Below are 26,446 nucleotides of genomic sequence, written 5' to 3'. Positions count from 1 at the left end.
TCTCCTTCTGCCCTGAGTCAATATGATAGATATAAAGGGACAGACTGCGGAAGGCTAGAAGATGAGAATGGAGGTCAGCTTACAATCCTCACAAAGCAACACAGAAACTTGGGTTTTCTTTTGAGTAAAACAGAGGTCACTGGAGGGTTTCATGCAAGCTCTCCACTGTATTCTTACAGAATCATTGGAGACATCAAGCGCATCTTGGACACTTGTTGTGCCTCTGACAGGACTAAGACAAGGCTGAAAAATAGTACAAATTCAATACATATTCGACAAAATGTAACATGAAATTTCCTGGAGTAGGAAATGGCAACCCATTCCAGTATTCTTGCCTGGGAAATCCCATGGACAGAGGAGCCTGGTGAGCTACAGTCCATGGGGTTGCAAAGAGTTGGACATGACTGAGTGATGGAACATAACCTGACATTTATGAGACATTTTGTGGTTCATTTAAGAAGGACTGCATCTATCCAAAGTGGATATTTCACGTCTCAATTTATGTGATTGGGTAATGTTAAAATTATTTTCTGTGTTGCATAACTACATTTCTTTTTCCCCAGTGGTATTCCTAGGGTTAATATTTGTTCTATCCTGTGTTTCCCAAACAGTATCATTCATGGACCTAAATTCATGTATCATATGTACCATTGATTAATATATTTTTCTAAAACAAACCACCTCTTATTCAAATAAGCCTATTTTAGAGGAAATACATATATACATGTACATGTGTATATGTATATTCACACATACTCACACACATATAAACATGTGTTAAAGGGAAACAAACCATGCATAGATGCAAATACACTACTGAATATCTATGAAATCAGGAATGTGATATGCTCAGTTCAGTTCAGTCACTCAGTTGTGTCCAACTCTGAGACACCATGGACTGCAGCATGCCAGGCTTCCCTGTCCATCACCAATTCACAGAGTTTCCTCAGACTCATGTCATTGAGTTGGTGATGCCATCCAACCATCTTATCCTCTGTCGTCCCCTTCTCCTCTGGCCTTCAATCATTCCCAGCATTAGGGTCATTTCAAATGAGTCAGTTCTTTGCATCAGGTGCCCAAAGTATTGGAGTTTCAGCTACAGCATCAGTCCTTCCAAAGAAATCCCAGGACTGATCTCCTTCAGAATGGACTGGTTGGATCTCCTTGCAGTCCAAGGGACTCTCAAGAGTCTTCTCCAACACCACAGTTCAAAAGTATCAATTCTTCAGCGCTCAGCTTTCTTTATAGTCCAACTATCACATCCATACAAGACTATTGGAAAAACCATAGCTTTGACTAGATTGACCTTTGTTGGCAAAGTAATGTCTCTGCTTTTTAATATGCTGTCTAGGTGATATGCTAGATATATCTTAAACCACATAAAATGTATGTGTTTAAAACTTTCTAAACCTTCATTTATGTACACCTAAAATCATTTTATTGAAGATATACACATTGTCCTTTCCGAAGCTATGGTCTGAATTGATTCACCTGGCTTTATTCTGAAAACCTGTCTCAATTCCTCAAAGCAGGACAAAGAACAGACTAGCTGACCTGTAGGGGGCTGTACATACTCAGAATAAATCAGACTGCAACTCCTCAATTACTGGCGGTACAGTCCCATGCATCCTAGGTCAAGTAGCCTCTGCAAGCTCCAATGATAGAGGGTGGCAGGTTAAAGCACCTTATGGGGAAGCATGGCTGAAGGAACCCATGTGTTGAATGATGGATGGAGTAGCCTTCTGTCTTGCAGGCCTACTTGCAATGAGCATCTGGGGAATCTATTCCTCTCCTTGCAGAAGCAGTAGCAAAGTAACCAAGTCCAAGGGAGAATTTGTCATCAGAATGTTCCTCTAGTGACTCGTGGCTTTGGTTCGGATATTTTGAGGATGTCTTTGGTGGCAGAAGGCAGGATATGATTAATAGTAATGTCATGCAGCTAGCATCCTTAACACAGGCCAGGTTATAAATATAAGGGGGCCTGGGATCTGGTTTTATTTTAAGTTCTTTATCAATGCTAACTCCCAGTAAACTTTAATTTATGTTCAGAAGGAAGAGACTCTACAGAGAGACTAGCAGGCCCAGTGCAATACGAGGCAGACACACTGAAACAGCAAACAAGCACGACACATACCATCCCCACAAAAACAATTTGCAGTGTTCCTACCATGTGGAAACTGCAATCTGAGACACTGTAGAAACAAATCAGAAGCCTGACCTATGAGGGGTTTACCATGTGGCTTTCTATAGCTAATAAAATTCACATCAGAGAGAAATGCATTTAGCTAAAAGGCATAGAATAAATGGCTAAGAGGACCATAAAAAGACAGCAGACTTTTTTTTTTTTTTCCTAACAAATATTCTGAAAACTTAAGTCTTAGGCCTGTGTTAAGGACCAATGATGTCATCAGAGATCAAGGTTTATTTAAATTTCTACTCTGTTGTCCTCACCACACTGGCTTAAGGACTCACAGGAGAAAGATGGCAGGACTAGGCATCATGTCCCTGTGTAAGGCATGGAGGCAGCTCAAGATACAAAAGGGTGTGCTGCCCACATCTCCTGGAAAAACCCAGTTACCTGGTACCTCTATGCAGCATGGAAGCTAAAATATTTAGAGGTGGCCTAGCTGGGAGACTGGCAGTGATTTGGGGCATGCAAGTCAATAGTTTCTGTAAAATTAAATCCTTCTTCAGGGATTTCTCAACTAGGCCAAATGATCAGGGTATGCACAGTGTCAACAGTATTTTTCTTATTTTTGAACTTGATCTGGTTTTTAAAAAAATTAAAAAATTTTTTTTTGTTGAGGGATAATTGCTTTATAGACTTTTGTTGTTTTCTGTCATACCTCAACATGAATCAGCCATAGATATACATATATCCCCTCCCTTTTGAAACTCCCTCCCATCTCCTGCCCCATCCCACCCCTCTAGATTGATACAGAGCCCCTGTTTAAAAACCACAGGACACAAAATCATGAAAGGGAGTTAGCAAATTTTTCCTAATCTGTTATCTTTGGTAAGTCGACCAGGTACAATACAAGTCATTCCACAGGGAAATTTCTGTTAACCCTAGAGTTTAATTCCATGATTGTGGTTTAGACTGGATTTTAGGAGGCAATGCTGGGTTGTGATAGAAAACTGGGGGTTTCAGCATTTCAGAGCCCTGGGTTCAAACCCTGTCATTGGCAGCTAACAGCCCTAACCAAAAATCACAGCCTTTCAAAGTCCTGTTTTGTGCATCTATAAGATACCACCTTCCTTTCATAGCTTTCCTGTAGGACTCACACTGTTCTTATACTTTATTTAGAACACTGTCCAGCTCAAAACAGATGTTCATTAAATGACTACTTCTGGAAATAGATGTGAGTTTCTTTTTAAATTTTTTTTCTTTTTTGTATCTTTTATTTTATTATTTATTTATTTATTTTTTTTTTTACTTTACAATATTGTATTGGTTTTGTCTACAGGATGCTTGGGGCTGGTGCACTGGGATGATCCAGAGGGATGGTATGGGGAGGGAGATGTGAGTTTAAAATCAGTTTGAATACACATGCGGATCACCTGGTAGATTTGTTTCAATGCAAATATTTATCACATTTTATATATATATATATGATAATTTAAAAGAACGAAATAATGCCATTTGTAGCAACATGGATGGACCTAGACACGATCACACTAAGTGAAGGAAGTCAGACAGAGAAAGACAAGTATCATATGGCATCACTTAAACGTGGAATCTAATTTTTAAAATGATACAAATGACCTTATATACAAAACAGAAACAGACTCACAGAAACAGAAAACAAACATGACCACCAAAGGGGAAGGGTAACAGAGGGATAGATTAGGAGTTTGCTATTAGCAGACACAAACTACTAAAGATAAAATAGGTAAATAACAAGATCCTACTGTATAGCACAGGGAACTACATTCAACATTTTGTAATAACCTATGGTGGAAAATAATCTGAAAAAGATTATTATATATATATATGTATGTATAATATACTTTGAATTACTTTGCTATACACCAGAAACCAACATAATACTGTAAATCAACTATGTTTAAATAAAAAAGAAAGAATCAATTATTATGAGACCTCTTTATCTAATCAATCAGATAGGGATCAGGCATCTTTATTTTATAATAAGCTACAATGGAGATTAGAGCACAAGGCTTGATGTGAAAAATCAAAGAGGTCCAACTGTCTTTTCATTGTAAGAGTATTTTTAATGAGGGAATAGCAAGATGAGCTTTGGGGTTAAATGTAGAAAGAGAATTCCACACTTAGATGACATTAAGGTCAAAGTTTCAATAAATAAAGAAATAAAAATACGAATGTTATCCTGAAGTTATAATATTTATCATGTAGACCCCAAGTGAATTTTGCATCATTGAATTATATTCAATCTGAGGGAAAAGGTCCATAATAATGTTCTCTTTCTTCCTTCTTTTCATCCTTCTTTCTTTTTCACTTTCTCTCTCCCTCTATCCCTCCTTTCCCTTCTTCTTTACTCCTTTTTTTCTTTCTTCCCTTCTCTCTTACTTCTTTCTCTCTGTATCTTTTTCTGGAGGCAGAGGGGAGTTACCAGTATCTTTGACTGGTAAAACAGTACGGGGAAAATGCACACCCAGGGGCTTCCCAAGTGGTGCAATGGTGAAGAATCTGCCTGCCAGTGTAGGAGACGTACAGACGTGGGTTTGATCCCTGGGTTAGGAAGATCCCCTGGAGGAGGGCATGGCAACCCACTCCAGTATTTTTGCCTGGAGAATCCCGTGGGCAGAGGAGCCTACTGGACTACAGTCGACGAGGCTGCAAAGAGTTGGACACCGCTGAAGAGACTTAGCAGGCAGGCATGGACACTCAATGTCTGGCAATGAGACACTCAATGCAATAATTTTTTCCCTCATCGATTTTTTTTTTTTTTTCCTTTTTGAGGATGCTTGGGGCTGGTGCACTGGGATGAACCAGAGAGATGGTATGGGAAAGGAGGTGGGAGAGGGGTTCAGGATTGGGAACTCATGTACACCCGTGGCGGATTCATGTTGATGTATGGCAAAACCAATACAGTATTGTAAAGTAAAATAATAAAATAAAATATAAAGGCAAATATGGAAAAAAAATGCAATTTAAGCAATTAACAATGAGTTCACAAGCATGTTCAGGATTATTATGTTTTGGCCAAGAGGTAACAGAAAAGCACTTTAATTAATTTAACAGTTTCTTAAGCACTTATTATGTACCAGGCACCATGTTGGTAGTGAACAAGAAAGACCAATATGTACCCTCCTGAAGCTTCAACTCTAGCACAAAGCACAAAGAGACAGTCAACAAATGTTTACACAGACAGGTCCTTAAACATAATGGAAACCAGTATTGCGATGAAGCAAAGCACAGGTTCCTTAGAGACACATCAAAGAGGGGCGGGCAAATTAGCTGTTAGAAACACTGGAGGCACAGGGAACACATGGACCAATGCTAAACACACTGACCAAGGCTAAATTGTAAATGTGTAAATATTAAAGATGAGCTGTCCTGGAACTTGGAAACACTTGCAATCTCGAAGGAAGGTCAGCACACCTGGAGCTCTGTAATCCCAAGGGATGAGGCCAGATATGGCCCAGGAGGAGGCAGTTCAAGTCATCCAGGGCCCTTTTGGCCTCAGGTGAGAAGGAGCCTAATGCGAAGAGTTGACTCATTGGAAAAGACTCTGATACTGGGAGGGACTGGGGGCAGGAGGAAAAGGGGATGACAGAGGATGAGATGGCTGGATGGCATCACTGACTCGATGGACGTGAGTTTGAGTGAACTCCGGGAGATGGTGATGGACAGGGAGGTCTGGTGTGCTGCAATTTATGGGGTTGCAAAGAGTCGGACATGACTGAGTAACTGAACTAAACTGAACTGAGAAGGAGCCAAAGTCTGACACCTCTCTTCTCAGTGACTTTCATGTCCCAATCAAATGTCATACAAATTATGGAAATGAGTAAAAAATTTTTGCTTCTGCAGAAGGCAAAAAAAATGGCAAAGACTTCACATCATTGAAAGTGCAAAGTACATTTTAAATACTATTTATTATGTGCGCATAGATGGATACATGCTAGAAGTCTACTAGAACGTCAGCTAGAAAGACAGAGAAGAGACAAATGAAAGCTCTTCAATCAGATATGAAGACATGCAGAGAGATGAAGGCTGAGCAACGATGGGTGTAGGCTTGGTATGTAGATAAGTGGCTGTAGAGATAAAATGGTGTAGTAACAACTTAAATAGTCCTGGTAACTGCAACAGTAAAAAATTACATTTGAATATTTAACATGTGCTAGGCACTATGACAAACTTAGTGTATTAAAAAGCAGAGACATCACTTTGCTGACAAAGGTCCATATAGTCAAAGCAATGGTTTATCCAGTTGTCATCTATGGATGTGAGAGTTCGACCATAAAAAAAAGCTGAGCACCAAAGAATTGATGCTTTTTAACTGTGGTGCTGGAGGACTCCTGAAAGTCCCTTGGACAGCAAGGAGATCAAAACAGTCAATCCTAAAGGAAATCAACCCTGAATATTCATTGGAAGGACTGATGCTGAAGCTCCAATATTTTGGTCACCTAATGCGAAGAGCTGACTTGTTGGAAAAGACTCTGATTGATGCTGGAAAAGATTGAAGGCAAAAGGAGAAGAGGGTGAGAAAGGATGAGATGGGTGGTTGGGTGGCATCACTGACTCAGTAGACATGAGTTTGAGCAAACTCTGGGAGATAATGAAGTACAGGGAAGCCTGGAGTGCTGCAGTCCATGGGTTTGCGAATAGTTAGACATGACTGAGCAACTGAACAACAACAAGCACTTTCTCAGGCAATTGACATGTATGAACTATAAGCATTTTAAATTAAAAAGCTACAATAAACAGGCTGTCACTCTATGCAGGTAAGAGAAACTACTATTATTTCCAAAGTCTCCTCCATCCCCCAAGTTGTAGGTCACGGTATTGTTTCTGCATAGCTGCCTGGAGGAGCCCCTCTCTCTGCATAATTAGGGACTAAGCCCCTTCTCAGCTGGTGCACCGTAGTACTGCTCTCACTGAAGACCATCGCAAAGTGCAGGACCCAGTTAAATGAGGGTCCCTTAAGATAAGGCGAGGACCTGAGGAGAGTCACATGATCTCAGCCTCCCCAGGTAAGTTTCACAGTAACCAGGAAGGACTGGATTAGGCATGAAAAGATAAAAGTAAACGTTCTCTTGCCACTCCAGTGGTTTGCCTTTGTTGAAAATGTTGCTCTGTGACTGGCTATATAATGTATATTCACCTGGAAAGTTCCTCCTTCTTTTAAAGCAGACTTACTCACACAACTCTCTTCCCTCCATCCGCAATCCCCACCCCATGTAATCTTGACCACAAGGTCTGAATCTGGAGCTTGTCTTAACTTTTTCTCTTTTTCTTTTCCATAGGTCTGTCTGCCTGTTTCTTTCTCCACATGTGACTCTCCATCTCCTCTCTCTATCTCTGTCTCCATCTCCTCTCTCTGTATCTGTCTCCATCTCCTCTCTCTGTCTCTGTCTCCATCTCCTCTCTCCGTATCTGTCTCCATCTCCTCTCTCTATATCTGTCTCCATCTCCTCTCTCTGTCTCTGTCTCCATCTCCTCTCTCTGTCTCTGTCTCCATCTCCTCTCTCCGTATCTGTCTCCATCTCCTCTCTCCGTATCTGTCTCCATCTCCTCTCTCCGTCTCTGTCTCCATCTCCTCTCTCCGTCTCTGTCTCCATCTCCTCTCTCCGTCTCTGTCTCCATCTCCTCTCTCCGTCTCTGTCTCCATCTCCTCTCTCTGTATCTGTCTCCATCTCCTCTCTCTGTATCTGTCTCCATCTCCTCTCTCTGTATCTGTCTCCATCTCCTCTCTCTGTCTCTGTCTCCATCTCCTCTCTCTATCTCTGGCTCCATCTCTTCTCTCTATCTCTGTCTCCATCTCCTCTCTCCGTATCTGTCTCCATCTCCTCTCTCTATATGTCTCCATCTCCCCTTTGATCACCATTCAACCTTTTGTTTTCTCAACCTCTCTCAGTTACCCTGTTCCCCAGACCTCAGTTGCAACTCCTCTTTCTAACTGTCCTTTACTTCTCTCCAATGTCTCTCCCCTTCTGTCTTGATACACAGACCACTTAATTAAACCTCATTAACAATACAGCCAATAATTAACAAAAACATCCTCTGGAAACACCTTTACTGTTGAGCCCTTCAAACAAAAAAGGCTAGAGTTGCTGTGACATATCACCATTCACAGGTAAAAAGACTATAATAGCAATTCACCTGCAGTTACACTGGATAAGTATTCATGACAAAACTAGCCCAACATTGAAAGAAAGAGACTCTTATCCAATAACTATCATTTTAAATTTTAAGTAGGCCTTCTTGTATAAAACTGCATGATTAAGCTCTTATTTTCCTTTCAAAAACTGAAAAAAAGACTGGAGGGTCTTATTCAACAGCCTTCCCTGTGGCTCAGTGGTAAAGAACCCCTCTGCCAATGCAGGAAACTCAGATCATGTAGACTCAGTCTGCAGCCTGGGAAGAGCCCCTGGAGGAGGGCATGGCACCCCACTCCAGTGTTCTTGCCTGGGAAATCCCATGGACAGAGGAGCCTGGGGGGCCACAGTCCATGGGATGGCAAAGAGTCAGACACAACTGAAGTGACTCAGCATGCACACACTGTTGTTCAACAGACGTTGGAACCCTTAATGACTGTGGTTGTCACTGAAATCTAATTTCAAAACTCTTTTCACTCGTCTGGGGAGAATATAAGGGGTAGCTTGTTTTCCTTAGACAATGTAGATTTCATTTTACAAAAGATACATTAAGCTGTCTGTACCCATGAGTTCTGCATCTGCAGATTCAACATGGTGTTGGATGTGAAGGGTTAACTGTATTCCCTTAAGCAATGATGCATTAGGGTGTGACACATGCTCCAGTCTGGTTTCTGGGTGGTTTCTCACCATGAACTGGTTGAGGGAAATATTTCTTCATCGCCAAGAGAGAGAGAGAAAAAAAAAAAAAAATATATATATATATATATATATGTATATAAATAAACTAATGAAGTGAAAGGAAAGCCCACAAATGCCAAAGTTTTCATTGCTACATCAAGGATAAGAGTATCCATATTAATTTTTTATGCTACAGATATTTAAATGACTCAATATGCAGTGATTCTTACAGAAAAGCAGACATTGTCTTGTTTAGCTTTGAGCAAGCTATGTAACCCACACATCTGTTGTCTTGACCTATAAGAGGCAGATAAGAGCAGTTCGTACTTTCAAGACTGTAATTCATAGCACGTGGCGTATTACAAGGGTTTAACAGGTATACTGCTAATGCCATCCCTGTTATCATCATCATCACTATCACTGTTCCATCATCTCAGTCGCTGTCACTGTCAGACTCTTCGCAACCCCATGGACTGCAGCCTACCAGGCTCCTCTGTCACGGGATTTTCCAGGCAAGAGGACTGGAGTGGGGGTGCCATTGCCTTCTCCAGGAGAGTGTTAAACTATGTACTAAAATAGGAAAAGAAAAAAATTCTTCTACTGTGATTTGTTGTGTAAAGACAGAAGATAATATATAACAGAGAGATCACAAGTAGAACACAAAATCTTTGTTTTTCTAAGAAGGAAATTAGTCCACCTTAAGTACTTATCAGAGGTCAGTTTCTATAGTCATCAAATACTTGAACTCTCTACTTAATGTACGTTTACTATGTATATACCCAAGTCATGAGGCAAGTGAGTTTATACGTATAACTACAAGCAGAAATTCATCTGAACTTAAAACCTGTTAATCTTATCATTAATATCAGAAAATTCTGAGTTCCATAATACTTGTGAGACAACTCAGGCTTAGATCATAAATAATCTTTTCCTAATACAGCTTGCATTATATAGCTACCTCTCTCTGCATTCTCTGACTTCCCCATGATTTCCCATCCATCTGAATTGCTTTTCTTTGTAGCTTTTTTTATGACTGCATCAAAAGCTCATCAAGGGGGCTCAATGACAGTGAGACATAAGATGATGGAAAAAAGCAGTAGGATACTTTGTTAAAATGGTATCTTAGCTGAAAAATGTGCAAGAATATGGATTTACCCAGTAAGACATGTTCTTTGAAATTAATAAAACAGGGATATTTGTTTCTTAATACAGTCCTTCAGCTTGAAATAGGAAATATCAGGAATGACACTGGCAGAGCATCATCAAACACATGTTTAAAATGTATCAAGCCACAAACATTTTGTGGTGTATTCATATACTGGAATATTTCTCAGCAATAAAAAGAAGAAGCTGCTATTATATGCAATAGTAAAGATGCATTATACTGAGTGAAGGAACTCATGTACACACGTACATGTACACAAAACACACATACAAAGTCTGATTCCATTTGAATATATGTGATTCAGTGAAGTTCAAAATTAGGCAAGATTGATCTTCTGTACGATAAATAGGGCTTCCCTGGGGACTCAGCTGCTAAAGAATCCACCTGCCATGTGGGAGACCTGCGTTCGATCCCTGGGTTGGGAAGATTCCCTGGAGAAGGGAACGGCCATCCACTCCAGTACTGTGGCCTGGAGAATTTCATGGACTGTCTAGTCCATGGGGTCACAAAGAGTCAGATACAACTGAGCAACTTTCACTTTCACTTTTCAAGATAAATAATTCTATTTACATTAAGTGAAAGAGAAGACAAAGTTAATCTATTAGTCATAGGAAATGGAACCAAGAGGATTTATCTTGTGAAACAAATATTTTTCTTTGATTTATGTGGTGGTTACCTTCACATGTGTACGTGCATATATTTATACACACACATATATTCACACACATGTAGCTGTGTGTGTAAAATCATTGAGTGGTACATTTAAGATCTACATATTTTCATCTATGCAAATTATACTTAAATAAAAAAGTTTTAAAAAGTAAGCCAACAGGATAGAAAGATATATTAGTTTTTATAGGAAGTGCACCTAGAGAACAGTGAGAACACAAGAATGTTTATTATAGGTTAACTTGGTCACTTTAACTTATCTTTAGCTTATTGACTTTTGTGTAGAATTTACTAGTAGTTTTGGAAAGGCTAGACCTAGATACTTCCAAGTAGCAAGTCACTCTTGGAGCCTTTTGCTCCACCATAGGCGTCCTGATTATCTTAGGATACATTCTGGTATCCATTAGAAATCAAAGGAAAGACTAGTCTCAGCTCTACCTTGATATCAGTTCCAAGAATCAGAACTCCAAAGGCTCAGGTAAGTCCCTGTGCTACCAGGAGAGCATGTTCAGAGCTGTTTATGATTCAGTTCCTGCCAGTCTCTCCACCACTCACCCAAACTCCTTCACAACCTCCAGCTCTTTTTAATATGTCGTCAAGCCATTTGCTGCTTTGAGACCTTTGTAAATTGTAAATTCTGCTCTTGCTAAATGCAACACCTCAACTGCTTCTTTACTAAGTCAACTACTATTAGTCTTTTAAGGATTAATTCGTGTGTCACCTATTTTTGTCAGATAATGCCCTCTAACTGTTAGTGTCCACAGAAACCCCTATTATCACAATTCATCCTCTGACATTATTGAGGTAGGAGATGGATGGGCCCCTGGGCTGGACAGCTGGTGTTTGTCAAGTGTCGTAAAACTGAAGCTTTGTTTTCCCAAAACACTCCAAGGACAAAGCTAGTGGCAAGAGCTGAGCTCTGCTAAAGTAAAGAGATAAGATGACCACTTGAAAGGTCAAGGAAAACTTTCCTGATTACACATGTGCAGGAAGGCTCCCTGGGGGTCAAAAAAGGGGGCGGCAACCCGGGAGTTGGGGATGGACAGGGAGGCCTGGCGTGCTGCAATTCATGGGGTTGCAAAGAGTCGGACACGACTGAGCAACTGAACTGAACTGAACTGAAAGCTCCATAATAGGTGATGTCAAGCCCCCCATTGGTCTTTGCACTGAATCCATCTTGGTGAAAAGATACACTTGAAAATGAAGAAGGATCCTAGTACAGGTTGGATGTGGGAAAAGAAACAAGATAATCAGCTAGAGGAAAACAAAGACCTGGAAGAACTGCCCTGTGTAAGTGATTTATCTGGCTCTTTACTGTGCTCCTTCTCATTAGAGGACGTCCACACACTTTCTCTCTGGGCCTCTATTTCTACCTTGTTTCAGCCTTAAAACTGTTTCTCTATGTGCTCCCGGACTTGTGTCTCTAATAATAAACTGTGTATCTGTTTTTGTTTGTTTGTTTGCTTGGATTTTTTTTTTTCCTCTCTTGAAACATTCTTGCTCTCAAATGGAAGCAAGAGCCAGGGCCACTCTGCTTCTAGCCTCTAGCCCCTAGATTAGTGGTCAGAATTTCTGGTTTTCACTCAGGCTAGCCAGGTTCAATTCCTGGGCAGGGAACTAAGCTCACTTACTTCAGGATTGCTCAATCTCTCTGCAAGACTATTCTGATAATCTGATTTTTTAAAAAAAATTCTGATTTCCCAAATATACCAGGGGTACTTTTACTATGGGGGTGGCATCTTATCTCTTATCACTAGCACTTATTAGGATTTTGGGGCTACAGTCAGCGGAAGTATGTTGAATTTATGTTAAGTAATAACATGTAGTCTTGTGCCAAAAGCTCCTCGAATCCAAAAGACAAACTGGCATTTCTGTCTAAAATGTGAATTTTAAGGAAAAAAAAGAGATAATTTTAGCAATTTTAAAAGGCACAGGGTGTTAAGAGGTTAGGGAAGCAATTTTCTAAGTCAAGTGACAAGCGTGAAAAATCCTCTTTTACAATTGATTAAGAGAAGAAAAAAGTCTCTATTTAAATTTGGAAGGAGGTAATTTTAACTTTAGAATCTTATTTAACATAATAGCACATACCTAACATCAAGAACATGCTGAACTGGAGAAAAAATAAAGGCTCTCTGCCCCTCCTCTAATCCAAGAAAGAAGAGATGATCAAACATCTAGTTTTTGTTAAAGAACATGAAAGAAGCCCCATCAGTCTTCTAATTTCTTTAAATGATTTTTCTTCCAGCCATCCTTATGTCTAAGTTAATGGCCCTTTGAATTCTCACTACAGATTTGCTTTCATAGTTCCGCCTTTAATGGTTTCAAGATCTTCTGTCTTATTATTAACACTTAACTCAAACTAATGACATTTTAACTACTGTAGGTGCAGTTCTTCACAGACCACAGGTGAGTTTGTGGGCTCCTGGGATAACCCCTCCTCCTACCCCCACCCACCACATGCAAAGAAGGGAAATCTTATTCTCAGTCCATGGTGATGGAAGGAGGTAATGGATCAAGTCAATGTTCTCACAAATAGTGATGTACGCCTTTGGCTAATTCATGTTCATGTATGACAGAAAGCAAACCAATACTGTAATGCAATCATCAACCAATTAAAAATAAATATAATAAAAAATAAAGTGTAAAAGATCATGTATACATATAAGGATAATTTGAAAAAAATAAAAATTGTTTCCTTTTCCTTGTGATAAGGGGGGAAAAGCAGGTAAAAATAGCTCTGAAAGAAGAAAATTATGTATTAGCTTCATCAATTTCAAAGATAGGCTTTTCACACGGTTAAGGTATTTGTGATTTTCTTCCCCTCCACTCAATTTATATATACCTGGGCTCCTCTGATGGCTCAGACAGTAAAGAATCTCTCTGCAATGGAGGAGACCTGGGTTTAATCCCTGGGTTGGGAAGATCCCCTGGAGAAGGAAACGGCAACCCACTCCAATATTCTTGCCTGGAGAATTCCATGGACAGGGGAACTTGGTGGACTACAGTCCACGGTTGTAAAGAGCTGGACACGACTGAGCAACTTAATACTCTCACTTTTCCTTTCTCTCAGCTTCTGATTTTGCAGTTCACCTCTCCCTGATGACTTTTCTGTTTTACTTCTTCTTCAACTTTTCCTCTATTCATTTCATTGTTTTCTAACTGTCTTGTACTTGAATAAAATTCAGATGTTAGTTGCTCAGTTGTGTCCAAGTCTTGCAATCCCATGGACTGTAGCTGACCTGGCTCCTGTGTTCTTGGCAAGGCAAGAGTGCTAGAGTGGGCTTCCTTTTCCTTCTCCAGGGGAACATTCCGACCCAGGGATCAAACCTGGGTCTCCTGCATTACAGGCAGATTCTTTACCATCTGAGTCACCAGGAAAGCCTAGATGGGTACTTTCATTTTGTTTCCATCTATTTTACTTCTGTCCCCAGTGCTTTTCTTTACTTGTGATTTCCTCTCTTTCTTCTTCACCTATTCCTCTCAGCAACACTCTTGCCTTCATTATCTTTAACTACATTACACACACACACACACACGTACTTTTTTTCAATAGCTTATAACAGAAAACTAGAGCTGTAACATTTCTCACCAATCATTTTAATACTATCCACTCATTTTCAATCTGAGAAAACAGGACTGGCAGAAGAAATTTTCCCAGGCTATGTAGTGCCCTACTTTGATGGTGGTGCAATATAAGAATTGATGCTGGTTAGATTCATATGTAAATTCACTATCTCTGTATCTAGCGATACAGTTGGCCATGATTAAACCACATACACACCACATATTTTCTATAAGCCAAAATATAATCAAGTTCTACAGTATGAAACAAATGCCTAGAAGGACACTGCATCATATTGCTAGAATAGAAAAAATGCATGCCTTACAAAGTTCCCCTAAGGCTTTCACTCTATATGTCATGTCATAACCTCATGTCCAAAACCAGCTCAATATTCTGGAGCACAGGGTTATTACTTGTCCTATACAGTTATGCTTTTTTGTCATTTACCATGAAATATCCTTTGAAGATACTCAAAAGATCTGGGTGACCATGTCTTCCTTCCTTGAGGTCTATGGTATGCAAACTGGGAGATGTTAGTAGGAGTTTAAGGGGATGATATTTAACTATGAATACACTCCTCCAATTCTCTCTTAAACCAGGTTTTTGTTAACACCACTCAGATGAAACAGTTTGCAAAAGAAAATCACAATGAGCTCCACACTGCCAGGTTAAATGATCAATTCCCATAGTTCTACCCGACTAAGCAGTAGTATTTTGGTGATGCTGATGAAAATCCCTATATTCTGAAATATTTTCTTAGCCTGGTTCCAAGGAAACAGGCTCATGTTATTTTCATTTGATCTTACTGGTCAATCTACTTTCTCCTCTTTCCAACCTCTTAATGCTGAAATGTCAGAGCAACCACTCTTTGGTTCCCTGTTATTCTGTATATTACTTCTTTTGGTGCCATCTCTATGTCAATGACTCCGTGAAAATAATTCTATTTCCAAAACCCTCTTATAAATTTGAGACTCACATTCTTAACAGTCTACTTCATTTCTCCACTTGGTTATCTAGTAAACATTTTTAGTTCAACACATCCAAATTTTGTTGACCTAAAAATGGCTCTGCTGTCAATTTTTCCATCACCTAATGACAATTCCATATTTCCAGTTGCTCATGTAAAGAACATGCAATCATTCTTCACTCATATATTTTTTTATGTCCAAAATTCTGTTGACTTTATTTTCAGATTTTATTTTAAGCCCATCCACTTCTCATTATCTTCATTGCTACCTCCCTGTTTCACTCTACTATCATCTCTCACTTAATTTATTTTAATAGCATCAGAACCATTCTCCTAGACTTCATCCTCATTCTCCTATATTTTAAAGTCAACCTAAGAGCCAGTATTGATAATCACGATGGTGTGATCACTCATCTAGAGCCAGACATACTGGAATGTGAAGTCAAGTGGGCCTTAGAAAGCATCACTACGAGCAAAGCTAGTGGAGGTGATGGAATTCCAGTTGAGCTATTTCAAATCCTGAAAGATGATGCTGTGAAAGTGCTGCACTCAATATGCCAGCAAATTTGGAAAACTCAGCAGTGGCCACAGGACTGGAAAAGGTCTGTTTTCATTCCAATCCCAAAGAAAGGCAATGCCAAAGAATGTTCAAACTACTGCACAATTGCATTCATCTCACATGCTAGTAAAGTAATGCTCAAAATTCTCCAAGCCAGGCGTCAGCAATACATGAACCGTGAACTTCCAGATGTTCATGCTGGTTTTAGAAAAGGCAGAGGAACCAGAGATCAAATTGCCAACATCTGCTGGATCATGGAAAAAGCAAGAGTGTTCCAGAAAAACATCTATTTCTGCTTTATTGACTATGCCAAAGCCTTTGACTGTGTGGGTCACAATAAACTGTGGACAATTCAGAAAGAGATGGGAATACCAGACCTCCTGACCTGCCTCTTGAGAACCCTATATGCAGGTCAGGAAGCAACAGTTAGAACTGGACATGGAACAACAGACTGGTTCCAAACAGGAAAAGGAGTACATCAAGGCTGTATATTGTCACCCTGCTTATTTAACTTGTATGCAGAGTATATCATGAGAAACGCTGGGCTGGAAGAAGCACAAGCTGGAATCAAGATTGCTAGGAAAAATATTGATAACCTCAGATATGCAGATGACACTACCCTTATAGCAGAAAGTGAAGAGGAACTAAAAAGCCTCTTGATGAAAGTGAAAGAGGAGAGTGAACAAGTTGGCTTAAAGCTCAACATTCACAAAACAAAGATCATGGCATCTGGTCTCATCACTTCATGGGAAATAGATGGGGAAACAGTGGAAACAGTGTCAGACTTTATTTTTTGGGGCTCCAAAATCACTGCAGATGGTGATTGTAGCCATGAAGGAAGGAAAGTTATGACCAACCTAGATGGCATATTGAAAAGCAGAGACATTACTTTTCCAACGAAGGTCTGTCTAGTCAAGGCTATGGTTTTTCCAGTGGTCATGTATGGATGTGAGAGTTGGACTGTGAAGAAAGCTGCGCATCGAAGAATTGATGCTTTTGAACTGTGGCATTGGAGAAGACTCTTGAGTGTCCCTTGGACTGCAAGGAGCTCCAACCAGTACATTCTTAAGGAGATCAGCCCTGGGTGTTCTTTGAAAGGAATGATGCTAAAGCTGAAACTCCAGTACTTTGGCCACCTCATGCAAAGAGCTGACTCATTGGAAAAGACTCTGATGCTGGAAGGGATTGGGGACAGGAGGAGAAGGGGACGACAGAGGATGAGATGGCTGGATGGCATCACTGACTCGATGGACATGAGTTTGAGTGAACTCCGGGAGTTGGTAATGGACAGGGAGGCCCGGCGTGCTGCAGTTCATGGGGTCGCAAAGAGTCAGATACAACTGAGCGACTGAACTGAACTGAAGAGCCAGTAATATCCTTTTTAACGTATTCGACAATACAAGCTATTTCTGTGCTTTAGTGCTGAAAAGGTCTTCTACTTTAATCCTATAAAGTGATTACATTTTTAAATGGCCTTCAAGGTCCTATGTGACCCAACTCTCCCATTATCTCTTGTTGTAATTTAGCTTTTGTTTGATAGTGGAGTATAGGTTATTTAGAACACTGCATTCATTTCAGGTGTACAACAAAGTGATTCAGTTATATATACATATATATCCATTCTTCTTCAGATTCTTTTCCCATATACATTATTACAGAATATGGATAATATAATAGGTCCTTGCTGATAATCAGTTTTATATATAGTAATGAGTAAACATCAACCCCACACTTCAAGTTTATTTCTCTTTCCAGCCTCATAAGCTTCTTTGTTCCTTACCCATACCAGAGATTCTCCAGTCCAAGCACCCTTGCACTGCTTTCTATACTCTCTATAATCTTCACCCAGGTATTAACTTGGATGGTCCCTTCACTTCCCTAAGTCATTTACCAAATGTCATCTTGTTAATAAGGCTTATCCTGACCAGTCTATTTAACACTGCAGTGCTCCCACCACCGCTGATGAGCCCCTTAGCCTTCTCTATTTTTTCTTTCTTTATAGTACTTGCCAGGTGTGATGTGAGCAAAGGGGCAGAGTGGGCAGCTCCACACTCCTGTCCCTCAATTCAAAAACTGAAAACAACAGAAACTGTCAAAAGCAACTTTGCCATAACTCTGGAAGAGGATCCAAGTTTTACAGCAAACAATGCTGAATGCTAAATTAAGAAAAAGACCAGCTTGAAAGTGGTAGAAAAGCTTTGTGGCAGTCTTGAAGACCTGAAGACCACAGCCCACCTTCTTGGGGGGGACCCTAGTACATGCCAGAGAGTGCAGAGCAGACTTTATTAGCAAAGTATTGTTTTTTTCTGCTGTAATCTTTCTGGAGACTACCTGAAGGATGGGTACAACATACTTCTCTCTGTTTTACCTAAACTGGGACTCATTCAGAGAAAGAGGCAGACATTGTTTATACACATTATAAAGTGATTGGACAACCTACAGTCACCTGGAGCAAATGATTATTATGGAAACATACAAGTGAGACCTGAAACCCTGGGATGAAAATCTGAAAGAGTATTTCCTTGGGAAATTAGGGCATTAGCAAATGCCTGTGTACACTAGAGGGGAGCGGGTTTTAGAAAGCCACATACATACCCAGGGCAGCCATCCTGCCCTGATGCTGAGAAAACTCATGAGAAGACTTTTGTCTTTGATAACCCCGAGGATCAGCACAAGCAAGTAGTGAAGGTTAAGGCAAAATTGCAAATAACCTAGCTAAGTATTAAAGGTATGTTTCAGAACAGAGCCAAATCACAAAGACTGAGTGTTATGTATTAAATTAAGTCTATCTCAAAATTCGTATGTTGAAGTCCAAAACCCCAGCACCTCAAATGTGACCTTGTTCAGAAGTGGGGCCATGATGAATGTAACTAGTAAAGTCAAGACAAAGTCTTCAGAGTGGATCTAATCCAATATGAACAGCATCCTTATAATAAGGAAGAATCAGAACACAAAGAACATCATGTGATGATGAAGGCAACCCAAGGGATGCCAAGCTTGCCAGCAAATTGTCAGAGACAGGCAGGAAGCAAAGAACAGATATACTTTCATACCCTGAGAAGGAATAACCCTGTTAACACTTTCATCTTGGACTTCTAGCCTTTCAAACTGTGGAAAAAAAGCACACTTCTGTTGTCTAAGTCGCCCAGGCTGTGCTTTGTTACGGAAGCCCTAGCTAACTAATCAGGGCTGTGAAAGGCATTTGGTGTTACTGTTGTTTTTGTTTGTTTTGTTTTAGCTCCTGGCATTTAAGGAAATTTTTGTCAAAATGCTAACTGAATGCAAGCTAACAGAGCAGGCACTTCAGTGACTACCCAAATGATAAGGAATAGTGTCTTTTTAAGTTCGGAGAAATCTCTGAACAAGCCAACAACTTCAGCTTTCCACAAACGGGCACATCAAACCCTGAGAAATGGGGAATCTTAGTTCCAGAGTTACCACAGTACAATATTCAAATGCCCAGTTATCAACAACAACAAAAAAAAATCAAAAAGTGTACAACAAAATAGGTAAGTCCATTCCACTTCAAGGGAAAAAAATGATAGAAACTATCCATTAGTATGCCCCAATGTATACCCCAAAGTATGCCCTAATTAGTAAGATACTGGACTTACCAAATAAAGACCTTAAATTAACATCTTAAATATACTCAAATATTTAAAGAAAATAATGAGCAAGGAACAAAACACTAGGAAAATGATGAATATATGGAATGAGACTATTCATAAGGAGATAGAATTTATACTGTTTACCAACAGTTCACACCACTATTTACTTAGTTCTTCTGTCTATTTATAATAATAAATTGTTACTCTCATTTTGCTGTGCTTTTTAGGAAAGGAATTTTTGTTTCCTGGTCACCAGTTCCTAATCAGTGCTTGACAGATAGCAGGCAGTCAGCATTTGTTAACTGATTGACAATAAATGGTCTCTTCCACATTAAGCAGCCCGTTACCTATAGTTCTCTGATATAAAGAAACATTAACTTTGATGTGATGACAGCAGATACAACTCTGGAGTAGGCAGGTAAAGTAAAGAGGGGAGGATATTTGTAAAGTGAAAGTTTCTGAATGTGATGAGGTGCAGAGCGAGGCTGAGGTGATGAGGGAAGGAACACATCAAAGGGCAGGGGAAAGGGAGATGAGACTGATGGGGAGACTCGAAGAATGTCTAGTTTTTCTTAGGAGAGGGATACATAAGACAGGCAAAGGAAGAGAGGGGCATCTCTGTGAAGTAAATGACACCTGAAGAATGTAACTCAGACAAGATAAAGGGTGAAACAAGACGGCTACAAGGAAGTGAAAGTGTTAGTCACTCAGTCGTGTTTGTGACCCCACGGACTGTAGCCTGCCAGGCTCCTTTGTCCATGGGATTCTCCAAGAAAGGACGCTGGCGTGGGTTGCCATTCCCTTCTCCAGGGATCTTCCTGACCCAGAGATCAAGCCTGTGTCTCCTGCACTGCAGGCAGATTTTTTACTGTCTGAGCTACCAGGGGTTATAAGAAGGACATCCTAATATTCAACCATATCCGTCAAGTCATATATATGCTAGGTCTATTAGTAAATGCCAAAGTTTCAGGGGAAAAAGAAAGGGATGGGTAATCCCACGGAACCCATGGGTCTCAGACACTGCCCTGAAGGATCAGATTCCAGTTGGGTGTGCTGCCTGTGAGTGTAATCTGTGTTATCACAAGCGGGTATGTGGTACCTTTCGAACTGCAGGAGTATTGCTTGGTTTTGCAGGGTAGGCTAATTCTGAAAAAAGCAGAAATTCTTTAAAAGAAAAAAAAGATTAATGATTTGATCTCTCACACACAAACACACACAGACATACACACACAAAATACCTCTATTTTCCAGATCAACAAGAAATGGTGAAATGGGAAGCCCTGGCATATTGTAGGCCATGAAAGGATCTGATATGAATATGGGCCAGGAATCTAGACCAGGTTAGAGAGGCTTGGGCTACTAACCTCCCTACACATCCTCCAAATTTATATCTTTTCAGCCTGCATGGTATACTGGTGCTTTGTCTCTCTTCTTTCTTTGCCATTTGTATCTCTCTGATTTACAAGTTGGTTCTTAAGGAAATGCACTTGATAGTAATTATTCTAGTATGATATTTTCTTATTTACATCTTTCTTTATCACCTGTCACCTCCACATTAAGAGGGCAATTCCAGGAGAGCAGGGGTGTGATCTGATTGTCATCTGCTATATATCTCAGTTTTTAGATCAAGGGCTGATACCTTGCTAGAGCTTATAAACATTTATGACAGATTCAATGAAAAACATTGTCATAACACTGAACATGCAATATTCTCACTTCCCTTTCATCAAACAAGGTTATAGGTCTATTATTAATTATAGCATTGCTTAGAAATACTATTGTGGTTTAAGGTGATATTTTATTTCTTGGCATTTTCTGTCATTCCCCTAATAAAACTCTGTGATGTGTGTGGAACATTTCAGGTAATCAGAAAGACTAAAGCAGGGCATATATAAATTGGAGCCAGAAATATTTTCGTTCAGCTCTTCATAGCTTTGATCTCTGGTTTTAAGAAAAATAGAGAATGTCTTTCTATCTTGAGTAAACAAAAAAAAATGCATGAAATAACCAACTTTTTCATGCCAGATCTACAGCACTTTTTGTCTTTTCTCACACACATCACTGATTTAATTCAAGAACCAAGCTGTGCTATAGACCCATTGGAAAACCATCACCAATAGTCAGAGCTATCAGAGTTGTCTTTGAAAATTCATCCTTTATTATGTTCACTCCCTGATGCTAATGATTATGTCAGAGATGAAAAGAGCCTGGCCAATGATCCTTGCTGGCTATAATTAGAGGATGTTGAGGACAGCCTACTCTTGAAGAAGCTGAGCACCGTACAGGGCAGAGTCCATGGCAATTTGACCATTTTGCTTTGAGGACTTGTTGAGGGCTGGAGAGGATGACTGGGGGTCCCTGCTAATGGGGCAACAGAAAATAGCAAAATGCTAGGGATTCCTTGGCTCATCAGACAATACAGAAAGACTGAAAATCATGGAGCTGTTTTGGCTCAGGAGCTGGAGAGGTGCTGCCAAATCTAGAGACATTCTTTTATATCCCATGTAGAGAGCAGCCAAAGGGGCCAGAGCTGACCTTTTCTGGGCACAGTTGTTATCATTGTCTCATTCAAAATAGGGGAAATGACCCCCTGGGCTGGCAAGCACTGAGGCCCTGTTTTCTATAAATGGAGAATAAATACAAATAGAAGACAAAAGTTGATGAACATGATTTTCCCAGGACCCATGCCTTTGCTAGCCCTTTGGCCTAAGGCAATTTATTGTCAATTATTCATGCAAATATAGAGATGATGAGCCAAAAGTTTAGATGTTTGCTGAATGTGTTCCAAATATGGATCTAAAGGAAAAAAACCATGTTGATTACTGATAAGCTTTTTCTTATTTCTATTTGAAGGTACAACATTATACAACACAGTCAAAGAATAAAGGGATGTAATAGTGTTCTGCGGAGAAGGCAATGGCATCCCACTCCAGTACTCTTGCCTGGAAACTCCCATGGACAGAGGAGCCTGGTAGGCTGTAGTCCATGGGGTCGCTAAGAGTCAGACACGACTGAGCAACTTCACTTTCACTTTTCACTTTCAGGCATTGGAGAAGGAAATGGCAACCCACTCCAGTGTTCCTGCCTGGAGAAGCCCAGGGATGCCAGAGCCCAGTGGGCTGCCGTCTGTGGGGTCGCACAGAGTCAGACATGACTGAAGCAACTTAGCAGCAGCAGCAGCAGCATCAATAGCGTTCTGAGTATTTGGATAATGTTCCATCCCAGTAGAGTCCACTATGGAACATCCCCAAAATGAAAAAAGATTAAAAAAATAGGAGAGGAAGACATACTTGCCCATATGGAATATGCTCTAAAGTTTCATTTAATATATTTCACAGCTGTGTTTAGAAACCGTAATGCAACGGAAGGCATTTCTTTTTTCATTTCCTTAGGAGTGTGACACCAAATGCACAGCCACAATCCTGTGATCCCATCCTCTATATTAGTGAACAAATTTCCACTCTGTATCAATGCACAAGACAACATGGGTAGACAGAAGCCACACAAGTCTTAAAGAGCAATATGAAAAGCCTTGTGTTCTTTCTCGGTAGCATTGCAGTTTTGCATGAAGAGGTGCTGTTTTGCCACATTTCAAAAGTACTTTCATTGATAACAGCATTTCCTCACCATCTTGCTCTTGAGGCCACATTTCTTTCTTAGCAGATTCAGGATGCTATCTTGTGTCTACTTTAACAACTTTGAGTATCCCTAGAAACCTATGAAAATGTATTTTGTTTCAATAATTTGTATTAAGCTACTTAGTCATTTCCTAAGACATGTTGAACCTGGGTCTTGCAACCGTGGAGTTACTAATATGCTTATGACGTGTCTACAGCTTGGGAAGAGAGGACCTCAGCACAGACCCTGTAATGGCTTTGCTTTGGTCCTCACCCAAATCTGACACTTCATCCCTCTATAGAGTCATCTGAGTGAGCCGCCTCATTCCCTTTTATCACATCCCATTTTCATCCTCAGATGCTGCCTAGACTTCAGAGTAAGATACGAATTCCTCAGTATAGTTTACAAGACCTTTCATGATCCAACCCTGGCCCACTTCTCAGCCATTTGTGCCAGGTTCTTATGTGGTATGTATTTCCCCCATCCAGCCAGGCATCCAACCACTTAAAAACCAGTTTGATCACCTGCCAGGCCAGGCCAAGATCAAGGCATTTGTATCAATGATGGCATGTAAAGGATAAGTCTCCAGATAGAGACAAGTAAAGAGATGTTACAATGGTAGGAGCTATGGGAAGGTGCCATACGAGCAACTGATGGAGCCCCGAACCAGACCTAGCTGGAGTGCAGTGACTGTAGATGGCTTCCAAGGAAAACTAGTATCTAATCAGAGACACGCATGTTAGAAAGGAGTTAATCAGGCAAACAGTGCAGTGACCACAACTGTAGGAGAGGGAAGAGCTTCCCAATGAACATAAATGAGAACATTTTTGAAGAGCTGGAAGAAGTTTAGGATGGCTGCAAAGAAGGTGTGGGTTGCCGAATGAATGATTTAATGCTACCCTGGTATGCCCTGCTCCGTCACTACTCTGTTCCCACCACCTGGGTGGAGAGTAGAGAAGCTTCTCACGGTCCGATGAGCATTAGCACACCTGCTTGTTTCATCTCTCAGGCGTCTTCCACAACCGCAGCATCACCACCCGAGACAAGCTGGCACATTACCTCACCCTAAACCATCTATTCTAAACTGTGTTTACAGTATTTCTATTACATGGTCAACAACTACATTCTGATGCATTTCCTCAGCTGTGTATGCTTTGAGCATAGGATTTTTGTCCTTATTTTTCCAACTTAGCACAAAGCAAAGCACACAGTAAACACTTAAATTTTTGAGTGAAAAGGAATGGAAGTAGTTAAACTGTCTTTTGTTTTTGCAGCTCATCTGCAGATGTATTGGTCTGGTTTGGAAGATGGGCAATCTTCTTCGGACTTGTACTGCAATTAATTCAAAGCCTCTCCATGACCACATGGGTGACTTACAGGATTCTTATCTCCCCGAGATAACACAGAAAGGGAACAGTGACAAAACCATAACCTGGATTGTTAAAAAGCCCACATAGACCATGCAGCCTTCTAGGGAGAATAATTAATTAGACTGGAGTAGAGACAGAATAGAAAGAAAGACAAATATTTGATCTTTTTTGAGTGAGTGGATAGAGTTCTTTTAACATGCGAAGCATGCTGTATGAAATCTTTGGAGACCTGGCCCTTCAGAAAAGGAAGACAAAGCCCAAAAGCAGCAGAGGAGTTCCTTTTCTTTACAGTGTCTTCTTTCAGAAGTAACTTATCTTTTCAAATTAAAGGAGAACTTAAGTTGTAATCAGCAACTTTTGTTACATCAGAAAGATGCCAATAAATGCCCTCTCCTCCTTCTACCTCTCAAAGAATCTTTGTAGCTACAAGGAAAGCAAAGGGAAAGAATAGGGGCAGGAAGCTTAAGAGAAAAAGCATGCAAGGACGAAAGAGACCCAGGAAGGAAAAATGATGGTGATGCCTGGGATGGGTGGTATGCTATATGATCCTGGGGACTGGAGGAGACCCCGAGAGGTAATGGGGGAAAGAATCCAGAGCCTAAGGCTCCAGGCTGCCTTTGCAGGGGGCCCAGGCTTGATCCCCAGTCAGGGAACTAGATCCCATATGCCACAGCTGGGAGTTGACATCCCACAACTTAAGATCCTACGTGCTGCATGCAGCAGCTAAGATCTGGCACAATCAAATAAGTAAATACATAAATCCAAAAAAAAAAAAAAAAAAAAAAAAAAGGTGTCCTGCTATGGAAGCAACGACAAATTACAAAGGGAAAATGTTCTCTCAGAAAATGCAGCTCACTTACGCAAACTTGGACTGTGTTATTATTTCACCTCTTATTAAAGATAATGATCTCACAGAAAGCACTTGCAGCATAATAAAACAAAGATATATGCTAATGGTGATATTATTATGAGAATAACATGATCTTTTCAAGAGAAGACTATCAACTAAAATAACAGACCAGATATAGGGCTTCATTTGTATTTCACGGCTGGAAGTTTGAACAGTTCCTGCATACATCATGTAAACCTTAAGAGACTCATGGCCCAGCCACTCCACACAGCACCAGCCACTCTCTCAGCAAATCACCTACTGACAAAACCCATACCTTCCACAGTTGCTCGCTTGGGCTGAATGGTGATGGCTCCTTCTGCAATGTCTTCATGCTGGTGCAGTGGGTTGATTTTGGATCCCCAGCTGTCTGATCCCACCCAGAGGAAGTGGCCTACTTGGTCAGCTCTTTTGGCTGCTGCAAGGATCTGCCTGTGGAGAGGAACATTAAAAAGATATGTTAATGATAAAGAGCAGCTATTGTACATATACATATCCGGAATCAAGCAGAAGGAAAACAAGCTACTGTTTCTCAAAAAGCAAATAACTGGTAGTAAGCCAAAGGATTTTTATTCTTAATATATAAAGAGATATTGTTAGCCAATAGAAAAATTCAAGGCAGCTTAAGGAAAATAGGCAGAGTATTCAAAGTCAAATGATAAAAGGGGAAATATAAGTAATTAGTTAGCTGCTTATTCACATACATTAAAAATGAGGAAAATGTGAATGAGAACAATATATTAAATTCACTCCTTATTTTGGCCAAAATGTTTGTTTGGTTTTATTTTGTGTTGTGAGTTTTTTTTTTTTAATATCAATTTATTTTAATTGGAGGCTAATTACTCTACAATATTGTCTTGTGTCATGAGCTTTGACATGAGGCTGGAGATGTGAGTACTGCCATTCACTGCTGGTGGTACATATCATTTCTGGAAAGCGATGTATCAGTCTATATGAAGCATCTTAAATTACTTATTAAAATAAGCAGAGCTTCACATTAAGCTTGAAAAATGTACAATCCATATTTATAAATTAAAAAGTATATAAATAGCAGGGGCAA

At 40.1% G+C, this 26,446-nt stretch overlaps 1 protein-coding gene across 1 annotated transcript in view; it reads right to left on the bottom strand.

Moving 5' to 3' along the window:
• The window catches only part of GRM7 (glutamate metabotropic receptor 7), an 884,992-nt gene that overhangs the window by 382,681 nt on the left and 475,865 nt on the right, over positions 1 to 26,446 (bottom strand). The window contains exon 4 of the mRNA XM_052637554.1: positions 25,664 to 25,818. Within this exon, the coding sequence (XP_052493514.1) occupies positions 25,664 to 25,818 (155 nt within the window). The remainder of the gene's footprint in view (positions 1 to 25,663; positions 25,819 to 26,446) is intronic.

Source organism: Budorcas taxicolor, chromosome 1, assembly GCF_023091745.1.
Source record: "Budorcas taxicolor isolate Tak-1 chromosome 1, Takin1.1, whole genome shotgun sequence".
Taxonomy (NCBI): domain Eukaryota; kingdom Metazoa; phylum Chordata; class Mammalia; order Artiodactyla; family Bovidae; genus Budorcas; species Budorcas taxicolor.
Note: the sequence above shows the minus strand (reverse complement) of the source record. Positions and strands in the feature narration are given on the sequence as shown.